Genomic DNA, 26069 nt, shown 5'->3' on the forward strand with positions numbered 1-26069 from the left:
ACTCTCACATCCATACATGACCACAGGAAAAACCATAGCCTTGACTAGACGGACCGACATATACATAATACTATATATAAAATAAATAACTAATAAGGACCTACTGTAGAGCACAGGGAACTCTATCTACTCAATACTTTGTAATGGCGTATATGGAAAAAGAATTTTAAAAAGAGCAGATATACGCATGTATATGACTAATTCACTTGGCTGCACCTGAAATTAACACAACATTGTAAATCAACTATACTCCAATAAAATTTTTCTAAAAATTTTAAAAATTGTGCACTTGATATTTATGTTCTGCAGCTGAAAATCCAGAATCTGTCTTGTTTGATTTATAAAAACTTACTATTTTTTAAAAATGTGTGTTTGACTTTATACAAAGCGGCATTTTCCTCTGACGATTCATTAATGAGGGTTACATTATCGTCTTAAAAAAGGAAGTCAGATGGAATGTTTAATAATTTACGAGTGAACGGAGGGAACATTTGCCTGGTTTGCACAGCTGAGGACGTAATTAGAAGTTCCTAGAGAGAGAGAATAGGGTGAGGGTGTGCAGAAATCACAACCATTAAAAAGCAACTTTTCCCCAAATTGCTCACAAATGTGAGGGATTAGTCAATATACTTGGGGCTCTCTAAAACTTTTTAGCAGCCAATAATTTCTTCATGATTGAGGAACTGCAAAGGAAAAGCTTATTTCCTTTCTTAATGCCATTTTGTTAGACAGTTTTAATGAAGTAGCAAATTTGTCATGCGACAGGAAAAGCTCACGGACAACATATTAGAGTTTGCAATCCCAGTCAACGTATCTAGTTACTTCGTTTTTAGGTGACTACCCTTTGCTTATTAGATAAATGACTAAGGCAAATACCTTTGCAGACACTTGCATGCTGTTTTCCTGCATGTTCATAATGGCTTCAGAGATCTTGACGTCTATTGGGTCCATGACCGACTCAATGTTGAATGGTCCTTCCAGTCGCTCTGCCACCAAGAGCATGGCATCTGTTAAAATATAGGAACATGATTGACTTGAGAACTGGGAACTCCAGCTTCTAACCTGTATTGCAACACTTCCCACATGACTGGCTGAAAAATGATCACTCATTCAAATTTGGTATTTGCTTTTATATAGTTCAAAATGGAATGGATGACTCAGTCTTAAAAGAGTATTTTATTTCACTTGAAGGTTTAAAACTATTTTACAAGTATAGAACCTGGCCCCAAAATGAGAAAGTAAGTTCAAATTAAAAGAGTTGAATATACCTAGCTCTTTCAAGTGAAGTTTAAAAAAAATTAGATCAGGTTCAAAAGTGGAGTTAATCTCTTTTCTTCTGGAGTATGGAGAACATGGAGACTATTGAAGTGTAAATTTGAGAGTCTGGAGGATGTTCAAATGTCAAGACTCAAGCATAACTAGGTGGAGGAAGCATTGCTAGGTTTTCCAAGAACAGACTTGTCCCTACTTGGTGGTGTCACTCTATCTAGCATGCCCTGTTTTTAACACCTTGTTACACTTTAGGAATAGAGAAACTTCTCTTCCTTGGTTTTTCTCCAGTCAAGAATATTGGAGTGGGTAGCCATTCCCTTCTCTGGGGGATCTTCCCAACCCAGGGATTGAACCTGGGTTTCCTGCATTGCAGGCTGATTCTTTACTGTCTGAACCACCAGGGAAGTCTCTGGTTTTTCATATTCAAGGCTTATTACTGTGTCTATCACATTGTAAGCTTTCAAAAATGTCTATGAAATGATACTGAACTGAAGTACAGCTTGGGAAGATTTAGTTTTCTGGAGAAGATCGTCACAATGATAAGGAGATGAGAGTTATAAAATAGGGGTGAGTTGCTCTGGGTTCCCAACCTGCCACTAACACCCGGATGACTGTGGGAGAAATCTCTAGCTCACTGGGCTAAAGATTAGTGAAGTGCATAAAGGGACCTCGGATGAGGACTCTCCCAGTGTCTATAATGAGTGGCACTGTAATAATAATAAGTGATAAGGAGGACCATTCCTTTGCCACTGCAAATTGGCCCAGGTTGGTAACCAGCATAGTTTGCTAACTTGTCTCCATCAGGACTGTGGAATAGAATTTTCTGTATGATGAAAATGTGGCTACTGAAACTTGAAATGTGGCAAATGTGACTGAATAATTAAATGGTGAATAAATTATTTTCCCTTTAACTAATTTAAATATAATTAACACTGTCCATTTGAGACCAGCAGCTACAATGAAAGACAGAACAGCCTAGACTTTTAACATGTTGCCTCAAAATTTGTCAGGGTTTTCAATTGGTAAAGCACTTGGAAACCAATCTTAAAATGTTGCCCCTTTCAAATGAATACATGTTTATCATCAGACACTTAGAAAATATAGAAAAGAAACATGAAGGAGAGAAATACACCCACAATCCCACTTCCCAGAATAACACTATAAACACTTTGGTATATGCCCTATGTTGTTTTTTTCCCCCTCTGTGCATGAATATTTTAAGCATGCAACTGAAAATATACTGTGCGGATATTGTATAATCTGCTTTCTAAATGTAACATATTATTAATGTAACATACTGTTTATAGTAGCTGCTTCATAGCATTGGTGTGAAGAAAACAAATTTTATTTTTATTACATATCCTACCATGCTCCACCAAAGGCCAACATCAAACATTTTTCAGGGTTATAAGTAGGTATGAATTAGGCAAGTGAAAAGCCTTTTAAGATAGATGAATTTTTATAAGAAAGGACTGTCTGGGAAGCAGAGTCACGTCTTTAAAAGGCATCAGGGTTTGTGAAAAACATCAGCTTTGACAGCATCAACAGGCTGTCTCGGCCAGACCTCACACCTGGGTCCTTGATCTCCTCGCTATGGAATGATGGAGACTAGAAGCATCCAGAGCCACACTAGAAAATCAGGAGGTCCTGCTTCCATCCTCACCCCCAGTGCTTGGTCCATATTACTCTCATGGACAATGACATGGGAAACCGAAGTGTGAACAAAGACTCATTATAAACTCTAATAACAAATTTGCTGATTTTCCCCCCCTTATCACAGACCTATTTGTGAATGTCACCTCAGAACCTTACAACAAAGTGGTCATTTCTCTGGATCTTCATGACCTAATAGTCTGGCAACTAATGCTCTTGAACTGTGGTGCTGGACAAGATCCTTGAGAGTCCCTTGGACTGCAAGGAGATCCAACCAGTCCATCCTAAAGGAAGTCAACCCTGAATATTCATTGGAAGGACGGATGCTGAAGCTGAAGTTCCAATACTTTGATCACCTGATGCGAAGAACTGATTCATTTGAAAAAACCCTGATGCTGGGAAGGATTGAAAAGGAGATGGATCGACAGAGGATAAGATGGTTGGATGGCATTTCTGACTCAATGGACATGAGTTTGAGCAAACTCAGGGAGACAGTGAAGGATGGGGAAGCCTGGCGTGCTGCAGTCCACGGGGTTGCAAAGAGTCAGACATGATGGAGCAATGGAACAACAATGGACAGAGGATGCACACTGTTTGGTTGTAGTATTTGGATATTAAAGATGTTTTGGTGGATTTTCCTAGTGATCCAGTGGTTAAGACCCCTTGCTTTCACTGCCGAGGGCATTGGTTCCATCCTTGGTTGGGAAACTAAGGCCCTGCTAGCTGTAGGGCAAGTCCTCCCCCCACCAAAAAAAGATGTCTTCTCCTTTAGTTTTTGTCTGTTTATTTACTTATTTGGCTGCCCTGGTCTTAGTTGTGGCACAGGGATCTTTGATCTTCATTGTGGCATGCAGGATCTTTCAGTTGCATCCTGTGGGAACTTTATTTGCAGCATATAAACCCAGGTCTTCTGCATTGGGAGAGTGAAGTCTAAGTCCCTGGAACACCAAGAAAGTCCTTTCTTTAAGGCTTTGAAAGTTGCCCTGAAAGTTGCTCTGTTTCTTTTATGTTTTTATATCTATTTTGTGTATTTATAAAAATAATCCCCTGTATTGTTAGACTCTTCAAGAGGCTTTTTGATGAAGATTAATTATGACAGATGAGCAAGTTTCTCTAGACAGGAAAGTGATAGTCTCTCAGTCATGTCCGACTCTTTGCAACCCATGGACTGTAGCCTGTCAGGCTCTTCTGTCCATGGAACTCTCCAGGTAAGAGTATTAGAGTTGGTAGCCGTTCCCTTCTTCAGGGGATCTTCCTGACCCAGGGATGGAATCTGGGTCTCCTGCTTTGCAGGCAGATTCTTTACCATTTGGGCCACCAGGGAAGCCCATGATTCTCTAGACAGGTGTCTCCTGCTATTAAAATAGAAGGACAAGGAATCCTTATAAAGGAAAAAGAATTGGCCCTAGGGAGTCATCCACTGTATGCAGTTAAAGGAAGTGATAACTATGGGATCCTTAATTGTATGTTTTAGAGAAGTATTTGAATAAATCATTACACAAAGAGTACTGGCCTATCATGGAATATTTATCCAACAGGAATGGGTTGAGTTGAGACAGTAATAACATTAGCTATATCGGATGTCTTAGTCAGTTGTGTTCTGGGTAGAAAGGACGAGCTTTGCATTGGATCATAAGGAATCAGTATATTGTCTCAATTTGCAATGACAGGGTCTAAAATATCTCTGAGAAGTTTCTCTTGTTTAAATTCAACCAGTCCCTCTTTACCTGACATTCCCTTTAATAGGTAAGGCACAAAGCCATTCGATTCATATCATAAAGTCAAGGAGTTTCTCTTTGGTGATTTCAATCTTTAGTTCCGTGTTCCTCTGTCACCACAGAGCTCAGCTTTTTGCTTCCTGGATCTGCAAACTCAGCTCCTCTTTTTTGACCCCATTTGCCTCCTTGACCTTGGAAATAGGCCATCCTACTGATGATCCCGTTTATTAAACATGTTACCAAATGGCCATATTCATTCTGATTGCTTGGCCTTGAAGTTCCATTTTTCATCTTGATTCATCTGCTTTTTACACAAATTAATTTAAGGTGATACATTTTTGCTGTAAATAAATATATATTTATTGATTTCTAAAAATTTATTTATTATTGAAGTATAGCTGATTCACTATGTTACTTTTGGTATACAGCAAAGTGATTCACTTATACATACATATGCATGCACTGTTTTCATATTCTTTTCCTTCATGGCTTATTACTGGCTATTGACTATAGTTTCTTGTGCTATATAGTAAGATCATGTTGTTTATTTTATATAGTAGCTTATTTTCCTTTTAATTTAGATCACTGGTCATAATATGCTACTTTAAGCTATCTGGTTTAGGCTATTACTAATTTTTAAAAAATTCATTAAAAAATCACTTTACAAAGGAAAATTAGATTCTCCTTTGAAGACTCAATGATTGACTCAAAACCTCAGAACCATTATTAAGAGTAGAAATGTGCATGGAGTTAACCATACTGTAGTGCTCCCTGAAACATTTGTTAAGAGGGTGGATTTCATGTTATGTGGTTTTTTTTTTTTAACCACACACACACAAAGAATGGTGGCTCAGATGGTAAAGAATCGGCCTGCAGTGCAGGAGACCTGAGTTTGATTCTTGGGTTGGGAAGATCCCCTGGAGGAGGGCATGGCAACCCACTCCAGTATTCTTGTCTGGAGAATCCCCATGGACAGAGGAGCCTGGCGGGCTACAGTTCATAGGGGTGCAAAGAGTCAGACACAGCTGAGCGACTATGCACAGCACATTGTGTTGATCAACTACAGAAGTTCTTATTAACTGAATTATCTGTTGATAAATCGTTAACTAGTATAATATATACCAATATACTGAAACACTGTGTTTCTTTCATAAAGAAATGCATGCATTCTTCCAAATCTTGGAAAAGCACAGATAAAATTGTGTGGAAATATTTGGATAAAATAACATGTGTGCACTGATTATAGTCACACCCAGGTTTTTGGTTAGAATGAGAGCAAGGCTAGCAGAGGAAAGTAAGTACTGGTTTTCTGGACTTAAAATTCTCTATTACAAAGTTGTTTGTGAAAACAGGTTGGTTGAAAGAGGGCCAGATAAACAGGAGGATAAAGGGGCAACAGAGGATGAGCTGGTCAGATGGCATCAGTGGCTCAATAGACATGACTTTGAGCAAGCCCTGGGAGACAGTGAAGGACAGGAAAGCCTGGCATGTTGCAGTTCATGGGATCACAAAGAGTTGGACACGACTTTGCGACCATACAACACAGCAACAACAGACAACCATAAGCAGAAAAAATATATATGTCTCCTTACAATATAATCATCCCTGCCCCCAACAAAATCCCCTTTTCCATTGTTCTAAATATACATGACGGGATTCCCCAGGGTCACAAAAAGAAAAGCAGCTTTTCAGAAAATTCCTCTAATATTTTGTGCTTCCATGTAAAGGTTATGCTCACAGCAGCTGCCTTTAGGAGTCTAGTTTAGACACACTGCAAGGTGAGAAAGTAGCAGTGAAGGGCAGCCTGAGTCCTCAGCGCTGGGACTTGGAACCAGCGTGCAAGCGGATGGTGGCTCTTCCTCGTGCCGCAGAGCCCAGATGGTGAGAGGATCTGCGTGGTACCTCCGTGGCCCACTGAGCAGCCAAGCACATCCCCGCTTGACTGGTGTGCCTCCCACCTGCTGGGCAAGTCTGTCAGCAGTCAAGCTCCCCACGTGTCAGGAGAATCTTTTCTCTCCTTTGGGGCCAGGGAAACCATGCCTCTCTCTCCTCCCAAAGCAAAGAAAACACACAAGACTTTTATGACACCAAGGCAGTAGTTGGTAAGTTTCTCTGAAACCAATTAAGTCAGAACATGGTCATAACTTCCTCCAGAGGCTGCCATCCTATGCTATCTTAATTATCTCCGTGCCATTTATATTTTGAAATATTCAGAACATTATTTTTAACTATGCTCTTGGAGCTGTTATCTATTGCCAATTAAACTAGGCCAGTTTGAGTATGTCAGCTAATGACCAGCTGGTCCTTTCTGTGCATAGCTTCCGTGTTGTCCGTTTTGTTTCTCTTTAAACAAAAGACTATTGTCTTGCTCAAGCAGTATACATAACTTTTGTTTCTAATGTTATTTAGACGGAGTCGGAGAAGGCAATGGCATCCCACTCCAGTACTCTTGCCTGGAAAATCCCATGGATGGAGGAGCCTGGTAGGCTGCAGTCCATGGGGTCGCTAAGAGTCGGATGCGACTGAGCGACTTCCCTTTCACTTTTCACTTTCATGCATTGGAGAAGGAAATGGCAACCCACTGCAGTGTTCTTGCCTGGAGAGTCCCAGGGATGGGGGCGCCTGGTGGGCTGCCGTCTCTGGGGTTGCACAGAATTGGACACGACTGAAGTGACTTAGCAGCAGCAGCAGAAGTAACTGGGGGCTTCCCTGGGGGCTTAGTGGTAAAGAATCAGCCTGCCATGCAGGAAACTCAGGTTTGCTCCCTGGGTCAGCAAGATCCCCTGGAGGAGGAAATGGCAATCCACTCCTGTATTCTTGCCTGAGAAATCCCATGGACAGAGGAGCCTGGAGGGTCACAAAAGAGCTGGACACAACTTAGCGAGTAAACAACAACAGAAGTAGCTGGTATCTTAGCATAAGGTTTTGATGCAGAGAGAGATATGATGACCCTTTTAGCACAAGAGGCGTGTGTAGCAGCTCAGCAAGAATGTGCCCACTCAAAGGGTGCAGGCAAAGCTGCACCTCTGGGTCAAGGCATTCCACTCACGTCAGCATGGACTTTCTGGTTAGGAGTGAGGAAACCCAACTCTGGTTAGATGGAGTCAGGTGATTCAGTTTCCATTTAGGTTCATCCATTGAAAGTCTGAGAGATAACATGTGTCACTTAATTCACAGAGTCCCATTTTCTTCATCTATGAAGTAGAGATTGTGACAACCCCCACCTATAGAGTGCATGAGGAATCAAATGAGACAGTGCCTGGAAAGATGTTAGCACAAGGCCTGGCGCACAACAAAGGTTAGCAGCTATATGGCACTATCTCTGGGCAGTAGAAGCAGAAAGGAGAGGACCACCTGGCAAGATATTTTGGTGGCTGTATTGACAGCAAGTGATGTGAGGAGCTGGGTCGTAAAATATACATGAATGCCTTTAAGATGTATAACTGGTACTTTTTTGTATGTTAAATTAATATTTTCATAGTAGCTGCTTTTTGATGGATGAGTTCATTATACCAAGAGATACAAAACTTCAGTGTTTTCTCACATGGTGCCCCTTTGCCAATTAAGGATCACTATAAATTCTGACTCACTTTCCATCGAGGGGTGTGTGTGTGTGTATGCAGCTCAGTCCTGTGTCCAACTCTTTGTGACCCCATAGACTGTAGCCCACCAGGTTCCTCCGTCTATAGGATTTTCTAGGCAAGAATACCTGGAGTGGGTTGCCATTTCCTGCTCCAGGAGATCTTCCCAACCCAGGGATCGAACTCATGTCTCTTGTGTCTCCTGCATTGGAGACGGGTTCTTTATCACTGGCGCAACCTGGGAAGTAGAGGTGGGGTTTGTATCTCGTCCCCCTGAATCAGGGTGGGCTCTGTCACTGCAGTGACTACTACAGCATGCACTGCAAGGGACACTTGATTTCCGGAGCAGGAAATGATCAGACTGCAGCTTCCACTTTCTGTCTTGTGAGACTCTATCTGAGGTCCCCATGTTGGTCTGGCCACATGTAGGCACTGCAGGGGATAGTCCCTACTGGGCCCAGGTTACTAGCCATGCTTGCTGTTATAGACAAAATACTTGAGTCCTCCCAATAATTCATATGTTGACACCTAATCCCCTAGGTGATGGCATTTAGGGGCGGGGCCTTTGGGAGGTGATTAGGTCGAGAGGCCTGAGCCTTCCTGAGTGGGATCAGTGTCCTTATTAAAGGATCCACATGGCTCCCCTGTCCTTCCCACCACGTGAGGACACAGTGAGGGTGGCAGCCTGTGGACCAGGTGCAGGCTTCACCTGACACAATCCACCAGTGTCTTGACCCTGAACTTTCCAGCACTCAGAACTGTGTGAGAGAGATGCTTTCTGTTTCAGCCACTCAATCTTTGATATTTTTGTTAGAGCAGCTTCAGTGGACTAAGACTCCTGCCAGGGTGCCAGGCATGTGAGTGAGGCCAACTCGACCAGTCTATCTACCAGCTGATTACCACCTAGTGACCCCACGTGGGGCAGAAGAATGAGCTAGCTGAGGCTTCCCAAATTCCTGATTCACTGTTCTGTAGTTTATAATAATACCATTGTTGTTTTAAGTTGCTAAATTTAGGGATAATTTATTTTGTAGCAACAGAATATTGGAGTAGCCCAATTACAATATTTACAAAATACTTGGGGATGTTTTTCCTATAATTTATTTGACAGGATTCAAATTATTCAGATCTCTAGTCAATAAATATCTGACAAACAACATTAATGATGTAACCCCTGTTTCCAACCACTAAAGTGAAAGTGTTAGTGGCTCAGTCGTGTCAGACTGTTTGCGATCCCATGGACTGTAGCCCACCAGGCTCCTCTGTCCATGGGATTCTCCAGCCAAGAATACTGGAGTGGGTAGCCATTCATTTCTCCAGGGGATCTTCCGGACCCAGGGAACATACAAAAAGAACTGTTCTAAGCCTGCACTGCGTTTCAATACAGTGTTGCTGCTGCTACTGCTAAGTCACTTCAGTCGTGTCTGACTCTGTGCGACCCCAGAGATGGCAGCCCACCAGGCTTCCCCATCCCTGGGATTCTCCAGGCAAGAACATTGAAGTGTGTTGCCATTTCCTTCTTCAATGCATGAAAGTGAAAAGTGAAAGTGAAGTCGCTCAGTCATGTCCGACTCTAGCGACCCCATGGACTGCAGCCTACCAGGCTCCTCCGTCCATGGGATTTTCCAGCCAAGAATACTGGAGTGGGGTGCCATTGCCTTCTCCAGGGGATCTTCCAGACCCAGGGAACATACAAAAAGAACCGTTCTAAGCCTGCACTTGTTGTTTCAATACTGTGTATTGTTTCAATACAGTGTTACTGTACGTCAAATGCAGGGTTGGCTAGTCTCAGAATCAGCTGTTTCCCCTGGGATGTGAGTAGGAGCTAGCAAGACAGAGAGCAGGTTTGGAAGAAGGTAAAGATGTAGATTTTTCTCTAAGTACTTGACTTTATGAAGAGCAAGTCTCTGACACAAGGAACCAGCCATTATCTCTCATCTCTGGATGGCATTGGATTAAAACCATCTTGCTGCAGGGACTCCCGAAGGCTTTGTGCCTCTGGGATAGAAATATTAAGTAGGATTTCATATGATTAGACACATCTTTTAAATTTATCTTTTGATAAAAGGAGATGTAAAATCAGAAATAACTTTGTTGAATGCTACTGATTATAACCTGGAGGAAAGTGATTTTCAAAATGTTTTAGGGGAGGCAAGAAGAGAAAGACTTTCTTTTAAAATGAGATGTTATTAGTCTTTGTGTAAGTAACAACAGAGTAGAAATAATTTTGAAAGTTCAATTGTGAAGGGGTGGGGAAACAGATGTGTGTGTGCATGCTTGCATGTGTGTGTATGTGCACACGCTCGCATGCATGCTTAGCCATGTCCAACTTTTTGTGACCCCCATGGATTGCAGCCCACCAGGCTCCTCCGTCCATGGAATTCTCCAGGTAAGAATACTACAGTGGGCTGCCATTCCCTTCTCCAGGGGGATCTTCCCAACTCAGGGATTGAACCTGGGTCTTTTGCATTGGCAGGAGGATTCTTTACCATCTGAGCCACTAGGGAAGCCTAGGGAAATGGATAGACATGGTCAAAAGGTACAAACTTCCAGTTATAGGAATAAGTCCTGAGGATGTGGTGTACAGCATGGTGAATATACTTAATGGAATTGTATTGAATGCCTGAAAGTTGCTAAGAGAGTGAATTTTAAAAGTTCTCACCACATATGAACATACACACAAAGGGTAACTATGCGAGGTGATGAATGTGTTAGCTAATTTCATTCTGATAATCATTTTGCAAAATACCCATGTATTACACCATTGTGCTATATGCCTTAAACTTACACAATGTTATGTATCAATTATATCTTGATAAAGCTGGAAAAAAAATGAAAGTTCAGTTGAAGTAAGCTTAACCTAATAAATGGAGAAGGCAATGGCACTCCACTCCAGTACTCTTGCCTGGAAAATCCCGTGGACGGAGGAGCCTGGTGGGCTGCAGTCCATGGGGTCGCTAAGAGTCGGACACGACTGAGCGACTTCACTTTCACTTTTCACTTTCATGCATTGGAGAAGGAAATGGCAACCCGCTCCAGTATTCTTGCCTGGAGAATCCCAGGGACGGGGGAGCCTGGTGGGCTGCCGTCTATGGGGTCGCACAGAGTCAGACACTACTGAAGTGACTTAGCAGCAGTAGCAGCAGCAGCAACCTAATAAATATCTGTTATGTGCCAAGGAGTGTCACTATGGCACTACGAATTGCTGGTCCCAGGGGGTGGGGCACAGAAACAGTGCATGATTGCCAGCTTTGTGGTGTTTAGAATCTTTTTGAACTGACAAAGATAAAATACATTAACATTAAAAATATATTTTTCTTTCTTTGGGGAAAGTTTGAATGTAAATAATAACACGTCCTTTCAAAGTTCTCATTAAATCTTTAAAATTTGTCCTAATAATCTACTCTTGGAAAATGAAATCTATAAGCACAATCTACTTTCTTGCTTTATCAGAAGTCCATAGGGCCCTATTTTGCTTTTCTTTAGAAGCAGTGCTTACTCTTATACCTGCAGTGACATTGTTTAAACTTAACTAAGATACTTTTTCCCACTGAGAAGCAGACAAAAGAATTTTTTTTTTTAAATTAAGCTATTTTAAAAGCACCCTGGGGAATTCCTTCATTGGCACTCAGTTACTCATCGGTAGTAGTAATAATAATAACAATAATAAAAACCTGTTTCAGTGTCTATGTATTGGCTCTTTTATGACCCAGTCATGACAGGGAAGTGTTATAAGGCTCTGCTTTACTCTGTGGCTTGCTGGGGACGGGTACACTGAGTTATAGAGACTTTGTATGTGTGTTGGTTGCTCAGCTGTGTCAGACTCTTTGCAATCTCGTGGACTACAGCCCACCAGCCTCCTCTGTCCGTGAGATTTTCCAGGCAAGAATACTAGAGTGGATTGCCATTCCCTTCTCCAAGAGATCTTCCAACCCAGGGATCGAACCCAGGTCTCCTGCATTGCAGGTAGACTCTTTACTGTCTCAGCCACCAGGGAAGCCCTTGCTTTCACTCAAATCAATTAATTAAAATTCTTGTGAGATCTTGGACAGGAATGAGTTTCAGGAGAACCCAGCTAGGGGAACTGATGGATACACCACAGCAGCAGGCAGACAGGATCTGAATAACCAGGAAACAGTGCAGCCTTGAGAGTAGAAAATTGGAACTTCCCTAGTCAGAAAGTCCACACCACATTTCAGGGTTTCTTTTGTTTTTCCTTATTAAAGACAGTTTTAATTTTAAAAATGTATGGCTCTATAGGGATATAACTGATATAAAGCAAAATTCACCTAGTAAAGTGCGCAATTGAATTCATTTTAACAAATGTCTGCCTCCATGAAACCACCAAAAGGAGAGTTAAAATTTTTTTTTTCGCTCTTGATGTTTAAGGCAAGTCTGTGGTTAAGACATTTCCGTTTGTAGAATTTTGATTCGTAAGAACCACCAAACAATGAAAATATGTATCTCTCTCTGGACTATATTCTTATTTTTCTCACTAATCACTCTCCCACTCTGGTCTTGCTGCTCTGTAATCTCTTCCCTGACATTGCCAGCAGAACTGTCTTTTAAAAATGCAAATCTGATGAGGTCACTGCCTCGCTCTAAAGGTTGCCACTGCCTTCAGGATAAAGTCTGAACCTCTTAACCCGGCATAAGAAAGGCCCTTCATAAGCTGGTCTCTGCCCCCTTGGCAGCCCTGCCTATGACCACCCCTGATGCCCCCAACCCTCTCCCTACACAAGGACTCCCCCACTTTGAGCGCCATCAGAATCTTTCAAGGACATTGAAGTTGTCACCGAGGTCCCACACGGACCCAATCCAACCTGAAATCGATGACACACAGTTGTTCTAAATACAGCCTGTTCTCATTTTACCTACTCAAGAACTTCCGAGGGTTCAGGTTTAAAAAGAGGCTCCTAATCAGATTCCACCTCTCCCTTCTCATTCATTTCTTACTACTCAACATGTCCTGTGGTTTCCTGCTATTACAAATAATGCCACAGTGAATATCCTTGTACATAATTCATTTAGCAAATAAATCTATTGGATAAAGTCTTACAAGGCTGGGTCAAAGATATGGGCATTTAAAATGTTGATGGTTAGTCCTGAAGCTTGGCCTATAAAGGCTGTACCTGTTTACATTTCCAAGAGAAATACATGACCGTGTCTGATTCTTTAAGGCTCCAACTTTTAGATGGACTTAAGATCAAATGCTGGGATCTTTGCCAATCTGATAGGGTAAGAGACTGCATCCCAGTGTGGTTTTAACTTGAATTTCCCTCATGGTAAGTAAGGTTGAACATCCTTTAATGTGTTTAAAAGCCACTTCAATTGTTTTTTTTCCTTCATATTCTCTGTTCACTTATTTTTCTACTGGGTTATTAATTTTTTCATATTGATATAAAGGAATTTCTTTTAAAAAAATAAAGGTACCAGTCCTTGGGTGATATGAGTTATCATTTCCTCCAGTTGCTGTTTATCTTTTGACTTTGTTCATGGTGGGATTTAAAAAAAATGTATTTATTTATTTTAATTGGAGGATAATTACTTTACAAAATTGTGATGGCTTTTCCCATACATCAGTATGAATCGGCCATAGGTATACATGTGTCCCCTCCATCCTGAACACCTTTTCCATCTCCCTTCTCCTGGGGTGGTGGGGACAACCTGTCTCAGGTTGTCACAGAGCTTTGGCTTTGGGTGCCCTGCTTCATACACCAAACTTTCACTGGTTATCTATTTTACATATGGTAAAGTATATGTTTCAGTGCTATTCTCTCAAATCATCCCACCCTCTCATTCTCCCACTGAGTCCAGAAGTCTGTTCTTTACGTCTGTTTTGCTATGCAGAAATTTTAAAATTTTTATAGTCAATTTTACAAATCATTTATTTACATTTTTTGATCTTGCAGCCTATTTATACAGGCTTTCCAAGTTCACCTTTATGACCTCATCTATGACCACACATATTATCACTCATTAGCTTCCTTTTGTTCCTGGAATACAGGCCAGACCCCCTCCTTCCTCAGGGCCTTTGTACTTACTGTCCATTCCTTCTTCCTTGAATACTCTCCCTCTATATATCTACATATCAGTCTCTTAATTTTCTTCAGGTCTCTACTTAAATGACATTTCTCAGAAAATTGTCTATAACTACGCTACAATCTCCTAGTCACTCTAATCTGACTGCTTTATTCTTCATAGCACTTAATATTTGCTGAATTATCTTATATACATTTGCTCTTGTTCCCTTCCCTCCCTGCCACCCCACACTGTTTTGTAATCCTCAAGAAGGCAGAGACTTTCTTTTTGTTAATTTTTGTAGTCTCATCCCTTAGAACAATACTAGTATCCTAAGAGTTGTTAAATGAATTACTGGAATAAATTTTTAAAATCTTCATTTCCCCCTCCCCCCTATAATTTGATATAAACTAACTGGCTCCCTTCCCCCTGTCCTAAAACTACTCTCCCTCTCCTCCCCTGCAGCATACACCATCAAAAACACCCGCAAAACTTTATTAGTGCTGGCCTACAAGATAAATAGGCCCTTGATGGCTTTTGATGTGTTATAAGGTGGATGAAGAGTTTCTGTGGGAATTTAGAATCTTATTGTACTTTTTTTATTAGGTAGAAATAACTTTTTAGATCTTTTCTCCTGAAATTGAAAAGTATGGCTGATTTTCTTTCTGTCAGTGGTCATTTCTAGGTTAATCTAAAAAAAAAAAGTTGACATTTTTGGTTTTTCCAAACAAGATAATTCTTGCTGATTCTCAAGACTCTACGTTTGCCATTAACTTTCAAAGCAATCTCTGTGATGAATGTCATTTCTGATTCTTTCCTGTAATTTTCCCACATTCACTAAACATCAAATTGATGATCATCCTTTTCCTGTCTTACCAACCCTGTGTGGTATCTAGGCACTTCAAAAAATACCTTTAAAAAAGATCAGACCACATCAGGGGTGAGATCTAGCTAAAGAAATCATAATACCACAGAGTGAGGTAAATAATAGAAAATGGAAGTGAACCAATGAAATGCCATTTAAAACAGTGAACACATATCTGATTGAAAAGTAAAACAGGGACAGCCGCCTAGAATAATTCAAGAAACTGAAGAGTTAAAGCCAAATAAAAGAGAATTTGATGAAAATAACTGTTTACTTTGAAACCAAATCCAGGAAGAGGAGTAGAGAACAAATACACAAACTAATTTAATTCTGAAACCAGTGCAAACAAAGAGACTTATTTGGCTTCCACATTGTCAAGGAAATGCAAATTGTAGGGGGTGAAATAATTCACCTGTAGTCCTAGCACAGTACAGAAATTAGAACCTACAGGAGTCATTTCCAGACATTGGTTTCTTTTTAGTAGAATGATGCATTGCATTTCATAAAAATATAATATATTCACGTAAGTATCATCTCACTGCTATAACTTTGAGATGTTTAGATACATCACAAGCCAGAAAGACTGGGCCTTATAAATCATGAATCTGATGGACATTAAAGTGTATACTACCAACCATAACCCTTTATTTAAACTTTTATTGCCAATTCTTCATATGAATAATTTTTTATGTCATTTGTAGCTAGGGATATTAAATAATTCACATTCACCAATCAGTCTTTGCTTTGATGATGAATCAGAGGATTTAAGGGGGTAAGGAGTTCTTCGAGATCTTTCTGAGAGAAGTGCATCTTTAAATCCCTAAAGTATTCTACAGGGTTTTGGTATTGAGATGGTTGACTTGGGCCAACAAATGGGCTTTTTAGGAAACAAGAGCCAAAGAAGAAAAGCAAATCATTTGATGTAAACAGTAGCCTTTGAACACAAGATCATTTTCCTCTCTCACTCCATCCATCAAATGAAACATCTAAATTGCTCAGATAGTATCAATATGTTTTATTGATATTTTATTTACTTATTGATATTTTATTTATTTATTAAATTCCAAATGCTTCACCACTTTTAAAGAGACTATTAAAAGAGAAAACCTAAGATGATAAAGATAAAGCATTTTGGTCCTAAGTTCTTCTCATTCTTTATTTGCTGCAACTATACTTCTCTCTAAACCTCCCTTAGTTAATTAGTTTTAGTGGCTCAGTGGTATTCATTTCTTTGCAATCCCATGGACTGTAGCCTGCCAGCCTCCTCTATCCTTGGAATTCTCCAGGCAAGAATACTGGAGTGGGTTACCATTCCCTTTTCCAGGGGATCCTCCCAACCCATAGATCGAACTCAGGTCTCCTGCATTTCAGGCAGATTCTTTACCATCTGAGCCACCAAGGAAGCCTAAGCTTCCCTTAGAGACCCTATTCTTTCAAAGTGGGGCATCACTATCCAGCTTGTCCTTGACAAGTTTATAAAAGCATGCCCATTGCTCCTTACCCTTTATTAACTTGAACATCCCACTTGAGTTACTTTGAATCCCTCACCAGTTTGGATGGTCTTCTTGGTCTCCCTGAGAAGCAGTGTGGAGGTGATGCATGGTCATGGCTGTGTGTCACGTGTGCAAGCCTAGGACCCACAGTCACAGCCTCTGTAAGGCAACTTACTTAACTTCTGTGATCCTTGGTGTCCTCTGTTATTACAGGGGCTCTTCCTACATCACTGTGTGGATTAGATGCAATACTAGTCACATAGCACAGGAAATGCTTACTATATATTAGGATTATTCTATCTTTATGGAGATGTGGGTTCCTTTCACTTTCCAACAAAGTTAATACTAAAGATGTGAATTCTTCACTGATGAAGTTGTAAACTTTTGCTGAAAGAGGACAATATTCGAAAAGATACATACAGTCCTATTTACAATAGCCAGAGCATGGAAGCAGCCTGAATGTCTACTGACAGAGGAATGGATAAAGAAGATGTGGTACATATGTATAATGGAATACTACTCAGCCATGAAAAAGAATGAAATAATGCCATTTGCAGCCACATGGATGAAGCTGGAGATTATCATACTATATGAAGTAAGTCAGAGAAAGACAAATATCATAGGCTATTGTTTACACGTGGAATCTAAAAAAAAATTATAAAGACGAACATACTTATAAAACAAATAGACTCACAGACACAGAAAACAAACTTATGGTTACCAAAGGAGAAAGGGTTGGGGAGGGATAAATTAGGAGTTTGGGATTAACAGATAGACACTACTATATATAAAATACATAAACAATAAGCTCCTACTATAGAACACAGGGAACTGTATTTAATATTTTGTAATAAGCTATAATGGAAAAGATTAAAGGCACAAGGAGAAGAGGAGGCAGAGAATGACATGGTTGGATGGCATCACCAACTCAATGAACATGGACCTGGGCAAGCTCTGGGAGACAGTGAGGAATGGAAGGCCTGGTGTGCTGCAGTCCATGGCATTGTAGAGTCATACACGACTTAGCGACTATCAACAACATAATAGAAAAGAGTCTGGAAAGGGTATATACATATAACTGAGTCACTCTGCTGTACACCCGAAACCAACACAACATTGTAAAGTATACTTCAGTAAAAAAGTAAAATTAAAAAAAGGAGGACAATATCCAGTCCAATCCTTTTATTTTACAGAGAAGGTCACCAAGTCCTCATAATATGAGGGGTCTAGGGATTTTGACGGGACACACACGGCAGGGCCGAGATCATTGCTCGGTTTTCTTTCATCCAGCCACCTTTCAACTCCACCATGCTGCCTCCTTCTTTATAACCAGCCCATCTGTCTTTAAGAAACAGGACCAGTTAAAACATTTCAGGTGTCAATGAACTAAAACACACTAAACTTTTTGCCAGTATATTGCGGTTAAAGCAATTCTCCTATTTCTCCCTCCTTTGGCCTAAAAGTTAATAAAGCAAATCACCCCAGGGACGATTTGTTCCTGTAGTACAAGGCCTCGCCACCTACACAGAATGAATCACAAACCTCTCCCAGAACCAATAAAAAATAAATAAATGAAAAGTCAGGTGTGTTGTCAGAATTCCCTGCTGGTTCTGCACAGGGTGATTAGTGGGCAATTCAGCAGGCAATGGGAGCCCTTTTCTCCGCCTTGTCTGTGTACTTGGCGTTATTAAAAAAATATATATTTTTTATTATTTTGTTGCTCAGTGCCAGGTGAACCGAAAGGAAAATGAAAAAAAGAGCAGTGTGTCCTGTATCAGGGGTCGCTGGACCCAAAGAAAAGAAAAGGTGGGTTGTTGAAAAAAAGAAGAAAAAGAAAAAACCCTCATTTTAGAGGTTTCTTCTTCTGATACATTGCATGAAACAGTAGGGGAACTTTTGTTTTTTCCTTTGTCTTTACATCTTGCTTACATTTATCTCCAAAATATAGTCCATGGTGAAAATGAAGATCATTTGCCAACTAAGGAGGAAGAGAATGAAAGAGGGAGGAAAAGGGAAGGAAGAACAGAGGGGAGAGAGACAGCGAGGGAGTGAGCACTTATACAGCCATTTCAGTGGCTGGGTCCAGGCTTGGTATTGTTCTAACAACATTCAGCACTAGAGATTCATTTGATTTTTCCGACCGACTACAGTGGGAAGTACTATCGTCTTTCTTAATGGTTGTGGACCAAGACCCTAGAGATGGAAGAGCCTGCCCAGGGTCTCATGGCTTGTGAATAATTAAGACAGGTCCTATTCGAAGTAAGGTCAGAACCAACATCTGTACATTGCTTGAACTTGTCAATCTAGCTAAAGGTTCCTGCTTGAATCTCAGGCTGGTGGCCTAAGCACACGTGTGTACGGGTGTGTGAGGTTAACAGGAGGGAGGCGGGGGGATCACTGTGGGCTGCAGGGTATCAAAATTTCATTTCTCTGGCTTTGCTCCTTCACGAGGCTGCTTCAAACAAACTAGTGCCCTTGGGAACTTCAGACAGCGGCCTTCATCCTGCAAGCTTTATCACATTTCTCTTCCCGAGACTTCTGTTAGTGTTTAGGCTTTTCCAGAACTTACCATTAAAAGTCACCTCATTGATTATGAGAGTTCAGTGGTATATCCTGCACTCAGAACAGGTAAATGACTGGGGAAGGAATATTTGACACCAGGCATAAAATTTAAGGTAACTTCATTGAGTTGGTTTTCAGAAAGCTGTAACTATTTTCTTGTTAGATTTCTTTTTATGCTGAAGAACACAGCAGCTGAATTGGAAGGAAAGATTTTAGGCAACAGTTACTTCTTTTTCTTTTTATTATAAATCTACTATTTATGTCCAACTTTCCCTGGAACCAGGATATGGACATCCAGTTGCTCATTGGAAGTTTCCTCTGAGTGTCTGTTTATGTGTGCTTGTTTTACAAAATTTGGAAAATACGGAGCAACAACAAAAAACTCAGAGAAAAACAATCATATACAATCTACCAAGACAGAGATCATCATGGATAATATTTTGTGACACTTCCTTGCAGGTGTTAATTCTAATATACCTAACATTAGGGTCACACTCTGTATGTGCTGTTTACCATTTGCCTTCAGTTCAATAGTATGTACTTACGTATTCTCTAATTCTTCTATGAAAACATCCTTTTGATTAGTTGTATGATATTTCATATCTTCATTGCACTCTTTTCTGTAACCATTCTTTTATAATTGGAGTTATAGGTTCTTACCAGATTTTTCATTGTTATAAAATAACTACAGTTTCTATCTTTGATTTGTCCCTATTTCTGATTATCAACTGAAGATAGATTTAAGTTGTCATTTACTTAAAAACCAAGTAAGAACCAAGTATAATGAGCATATTTATTTACTAATAATAAAGCATTTTAAACTTTAATAAGAGGAAATAGTCTCAATATAGAGACATTAATAAATGAAGGCAAGAGAATATAGCTCTGATTCTACATTTTAATAAACCTCCTATATTTAAAAAGAAGATATTTAAACAGACATTTATTTTTAATGTTAGATTTTTAGAGTTTAAAAAAAAATGTTTCTCATGCAATTAGAAAGGGTTTTAAATGCATAAATGGCTTCCCAGGTGGTATAAGTGGTAAAGAATCCACCTGTCAATGCAGGAGACGCAAGAAACGTGGGTTCAATCCCTGGGTCTGGAAGATTCCCTGGAGAAAGAAATGGCAACTCACTCCAGTATTACTTGCTTAGAAAATTCCATGGACAGAGGAGCCTGGCAGGCTATAGTTGATGGGGTTGCAAAGAATTGGACACAACTGAGCATTCACACACTTTTAAATGCATGAGGAGACATAGTTTCTAGTACTGCCTTTGTCACAACCTAAGTGTGTGACATGGATCTCCCTAGTGCCTTTGTGTGAAGTTAAACATTTGGGTTCTTAGATGACTCATGGTCATTCTATCTCCAAAACCATAAGGATCTATAGCTCTGACCAACTAGGAGGGCATGTGCTGAAGCTCCTGGGATCAACCAAGACAAGCACATGAGCAGTTGGCAGATAAACCAAAGAGAAAGTGGGCTGAGGCATCTGAGCGCGTAGTCAGACCCAAGCAGTGGGCACACACAAGTGTTCAGTAAGTGTCAGAGTGAAGGATGCAGGCGGCACAGATGAAGAAAGCAAGGGGGATGTGGACAATGTGGTAGGTCATGTGCGTTGGGAGGATGTGCTTTGGGGTGGACCTTCAGAAAGTGGCAAGAATGATGAAGTGTGTGCCAGTCACAAAAATACTTGGCTTTCAACTTCATCTCCATTCTCAAGGCTACCTCCTTTCAAAATAACATTAAAGAAAAGAAAAATGGGTGTAAAAAGATACGCTTTAAAGAACCAATAGGAATACATCAATGAGTCTTGGGAAACCATTCTCAGTCCCCAAATCCATGCTTAAAGTGTGAGGCCAGGGAAGCAGGACTTTGAGACATGAGGACAGTGTTCTCAAGCTGTGCGGTTATTGTGTTAGATGATCAAGGACATTTTGAGCAGATGATAATCAAAGATCTAGGTATAGATACATAAAGGATCATCAGACAGCCATTCGCCCAGATCTGAAGGCAAATGTGTAGCTCCTTTGTAGAAGGACAAGTTAGAAGGACCACTTCCTTCCTACCCGCAGGGAAGCAATGCATGCAGCATCTCGCTTAACCTTCCTGACTCTAAGAGGTGGGTGCTGTCTTTAGCACCATTTTAAAGAAAGTGAGTCAAGCTCAGTGAAGACAGGAGTTCCGTATCAACAAGGAAGTTCGATGCTGACACAGATCTGTGAGTTCCAACTTCCAGGTTTCCTCTACCATCTCTACTTCAGAACATTAAAACAGATTTTAAACTATCCATGTTCATAAGGTGATGTGAAAGGCCCAGAACTGTTTGTAGAATTAATCAAAATTACAATATTGGTTACATTGTAATTACAATAAACGTCACAACATTTGAAAAGTGCTCCTGAGTGAGGTAAGTCTTTTTATCTTGGTCAAATAAAACATCCAATGTCAAAAGCCTTGATGTTTTCCTGGAAAATTTCTTCTTATTTTCTTTAAGTATCTATGTAAGGTTTTAAGATAAAGGGACAGAGAAAATGTTGACTTGCTTATGATATAAATAGAAAAAAAAACTAGAATGAGTATCTACTATTGTTATTTGATGATAAAGTCAACACTCCAAAAATGGGCTGACATTGCTTTCCCATTTGTATCCTTACCTGGGTCCAGCGACATGTGATGAGTAATTGCTGCTAATACACCTGAATTAACCTCCCAAAGGAGGTGAACTCTCAGGGGAGGATCAACTCACTCAAAGGTAATACACCACCTTTGAGTATGTAGAGATCAATACTACTACTTTTTTTGTTTTTAAAGAAAACGTGTATCTTGAAAACAGGCTAAGAAATTTTCGTAAGAAAGAAAACATATTTTGAGGCTACTAAAAGACCATTCACATGAATGGGACTAATTTTAAAGAAAAAACAAGGGGAAGTATTCTAGAAACCAAAGGGTGATATATCCATGCATGTTCAGTGTACTGCTTGCTATGCTTTTAAAAAATGTGGCTGTCTGGTAAATGCTGCATTAATAATAGTCAATAAATTTGCAAAAGTTATTTTATTCCAAAGTCTATGTAGCTCTGAATTCTGTACTTGGGACACATTTGCCTACCCCAAGAACCTCTTAGAACAGTCATTTAGAATATAGCAAGATGGAAGATATACCAGAAGATGCATCTCATGTCATTATTCTCCATTCTTCTTGATTATTGAGAAGTTTAGATCTAAGTTTGAAGTCACGATTTAACAACCCCACTGATCTCTCTACTGTTAGCTGTTTAACTTCATCTGTTTAATTTCTGTTTATTTCATATTTCTTCTCTACATATTCCCAGATGCCTTCAGGAAATGGGCCCATTTTGAATACATCACATAAATAAGCTGCAGTGGGTGAAGGCCTCCTCATTTCGAAAATGCCATGCAGCACAACAGCTGAAAGGAAGGTTCATTGAGTAATATTAGCTTGCGTTTCTACGGGAGTACTGTAAGTGCTTTTTCTCCATAGCACTTAACATAACAAAATTGCCTCACTCATCACGGCAAAGCAGTCACCTTTAGAGTGGTACACGAAGCTGTTTTCAGGATGGAGTAACATTTCAGATGGGATGAGAAATGAAGAAGAATTCTGTGTAGGGGGAGTTTAAGCAGGCAGGATGAAATTACTTAGTTGGAATTGGGTCAGAATTCTAAGACAAACAGCTATACTGATAGTAGACTATTCTGAGAGAGGCTGCTGGATATTTATTGAATAAACCCTTTCTGGCTTTTTGCAGAAAGATATGCCTATTGCATGCCTCTATATTGTATACATCAATCTCTTTTTCTTTGCATATATTTATTATGTAGAATTCATAATTATATTTTAAAAAATGTATCCAGATAATGTACATTTGTTTCTCAAAATTCACATGAGACTGTGCAGTTATCAACCTCATTCCATGCACATCCAAGTTAACCTTTGTAATGATTCCCATATTAATAAACCATATCCAGCATTCAAAAGTTAATGCTTTCTACACTGTATCACAAAATATTTTCTGAACTACCAATCTCTTCCCCATTTCCCCTAAATTATCCACTCTATTCCCCTCCACACACACTGCTAGGCCACAAAAGACTGGGTCTTGCTTTACATTTTTTTCTTTATTGAGAAGAAATTATTAATTTATTTTTAAAGGTTAAATAATGATAGTGTCCTACTATAGAAAATGTAGAAAAATTGAAAAAATATAATTTAAAAATATAATGTTTATAATAGCACTCAGAATAAAAAATGGATGAGTTGGTCATCCTATATATATGGGATCTAAAAAAATGATAAAAATATGAAATTACTTAAAAAATAGAAAGAGACTTACAGACTTGGAAAATGAACTTATGGTTGCCAGGGAGAAGGGATATTTAGGGAGTTTGGAGCTGACATGCACACAATACTGTATTTAAAATGGATAACCAACAAAGACCTACTGTACAGCACAGGGAACTCTGCTCAATGGTATGTGGCAGGCTGGACAGGGAGTTTGGGGGAGAATGGATACATGTACATGTATGGCTGAGTCCCTTCTCTGTTCACCTGAAATGACCACAGCACCGTTAATCGACTGTACTCCAGTACAAAACAAAAAGCTTAAAACAAAAACAAAATGGATGGGTCAGAAACTTGACCTGTATGTCAGTATAACTTTTGGACGACTAAGTCACTGACGATCTCTGAAAGGCTCAGTGAAACTAAGGACTCGCAACCCACGACTTTGTTGACTGCTAAGACGCATTATTATTTTCTTTACTCATTCATTTAATCAGCCAATGTGTACTGAGTGCCTGTGATGTGTATGGTCCCCTACTAGCTACTGGACACACAGAAAGACAGGCAAGCACACTAGCAATTATTATTCAGTGTGATGAGGACTAAGCAGGAATCACGTACCAAGTGCAATGGAACCTCAAAGAAAGAATTTAAACCAGCCTGGGGAGGGACAGGGGTGCAGAGATAGCCTTCTGTGTTTTTGAAGCCTACTAGGATTACTAGGCTTTAAACAAAGTGGAGAAGGAAGGTTGGGAGGTATCGGTGGAGTAGAAGATGGAATATCAGATGAGAGGGAGCGGCAATTAAAAACAGCCTGCAGACAAGGAGATAGTGAAAAGCATGATGACAAAGGGGGAATGATAGGAGAATGAGAGTCACGTTTCAAAGGAAAAGAATGATAGATCAGACACTCAGTGGCAATGTCCCCTGAGCAGTTGGGTGTCCTGGCCCTGGCATGGAGAGACAGTTGTGGTCCAAGACGGATTTTTATTAAAAATGGTAGTGACTGCCTCCTAAAAACTTTCCTCCAACACAGCTAACATGTTCTTTGGCATTTGGGGAATGAAGTTAAAAAAAAAAAAAAAAAAGACCAAATTGATAATGTAAATCATTTGCAATGATGGCATTGCTTAATACAAACATAATTGACAAAACCATACGTGGCATGAGTTAAGCAGCCTTCATAGGCTCTAGAGCCTTTTTCTTGTCATTTGCTCCCATACCATTTGCTTAGTCACTTCCCCCTCCAGTTTTCCTTCTCAGTGGGTTTTATTCTTTTCCCTCATCCTTTCATACTCAGCCTGTTTCTTCCCTCATTTTTGTAGGCCTTCTCTCTTTCCCACACAATCCACTAGTCATCTGACTCCTGGGTCCTCCTTTTCCTTCCGTGTCAAGTTGTGATCCCCACTCAGGGAACGTCGGTTGCCAAATACTTGATTAATCTCAAGCAAGTTTTCAAAAATTTTACCAGGGAGGTTGGAGTCCTTCTCTCTGAAAGCTCCCCACCCTGGGTTCCCGTGGCACCTTGATTATCTCGCTCCCTGCCTTTCACACCTGGTGGCATAATCATCTCTTTTTCCATCTGTCTCTTCTGCTAGACTTGGAGCTCGTTGATGGTAGATACTACAAATTATTTGTCTTTTATTCCTTAGTGCCCAGAACTGTACATGATACAAAGCAGATGCATATTTTCAACAGTAAATATGCTGAAAGGAAAGATGGGAGGACGCCAGATTCCTGTGTGTGAGGCAGATAAACGCATGCACTGCTCCAGGACCTTGCTGAAACAGACGAACTTGTCCTATTTTAATTCCTTTTTTCCTCAGTACAGGACAGTACAGAGACATAAGAGACTCAGTAAATAAAAATGTTAGTAGTGGAAAACTAACTCCTTTTACCTGTTTCATTTTAACACATTATCAAATCAACCAGCCAAATATAAAATGCAATAAATGCCTTGGTTTTGTCTAAAGCATTGGATCCCTAGCCATATCAATGAGGGGCAGACAGAGAGGGATATCTCTACCTTTTTTGCTGATGCCAGAACCAATGTGTGTGTGTGTGTGTGTGTGTGTGTGTGTTATTTGCTCAGTTGTGTCCATCTCTTTGTGAACCCATGGACTGTAGACTGCTGGGCTCCTCTGCCCATGGAATCCTCCAGGCAAGAATACTGGAGTGGGTTGCCATTCCTTTCTCCAGAGGATCTTCCCAACCCAGGGATCAAACCCAAGTCTCCTGCATAGAAGGCAGATTCTTTACTGTCTGAGCCACCAGGGTGGGGAAGATCAATGACGTCTTTCTAGGCTCCTGCCCAGTCTTCTGCCCACCAGACCTCAGTGACTACTGACGTGGGTTCTGACACTGGTACATCACCAGAGGCAATAGGAGTGGTGGGCAGCTGCAGACTTAATTTCAAATGATGGCAACACATACACTCTATGCCAATGACATAGTTCTCAGGTGGTGTCAAAATCAGTGGCCACGGCTCTTCATCTACCACCTGTGTTTTTCATTAATATAAAAGCTTCCTCTACATTGTGTGATGTATTCATAAAAGCTTGCCACCAGGCTGCAGATTTCAGAGCTGTCTTGCAGTG

At 40.2% G+C, this 26069-nt stretch overlaps 1 protein-coding gene across 1 annotated transcript in view; it reads right to left on the reverse strand.

Annotated features, from left to right (window-relative positions):
• GPC6 (glypican 6) overlaps nt 1–26069 on the reverse strand; it is a 1065422-nt gene that overhangs the window by 117424 nt on the left and 921929 nt on the right. Inside the window, exon 5 of the mRNA XM_010845866.1 lies at nt 877–1007. Coding sequence (XP_010844168.1) covers nt 877–1007 — 131 coding nt within the window. The remainder of the gene's footprint in view (nt 1–876; nt 1008–26069) is intronic.

This window comes from Bison bison, unplaced genomic scaffold (assembly GCF_000754665.1).
Source record: "Bison bison bison isolate TAMUID 2011002044 unplaced genomic scaffold, Bison_UMD1.0 scf7180017864225, whole genome shotgun sequence".
In the NCBI taxonomy this organism is placed as follows: Eukaryota; Metazoa; Chordata; class Mammalia; order Artiodactyla; family Bovidae; genus Bison; species Bison bison.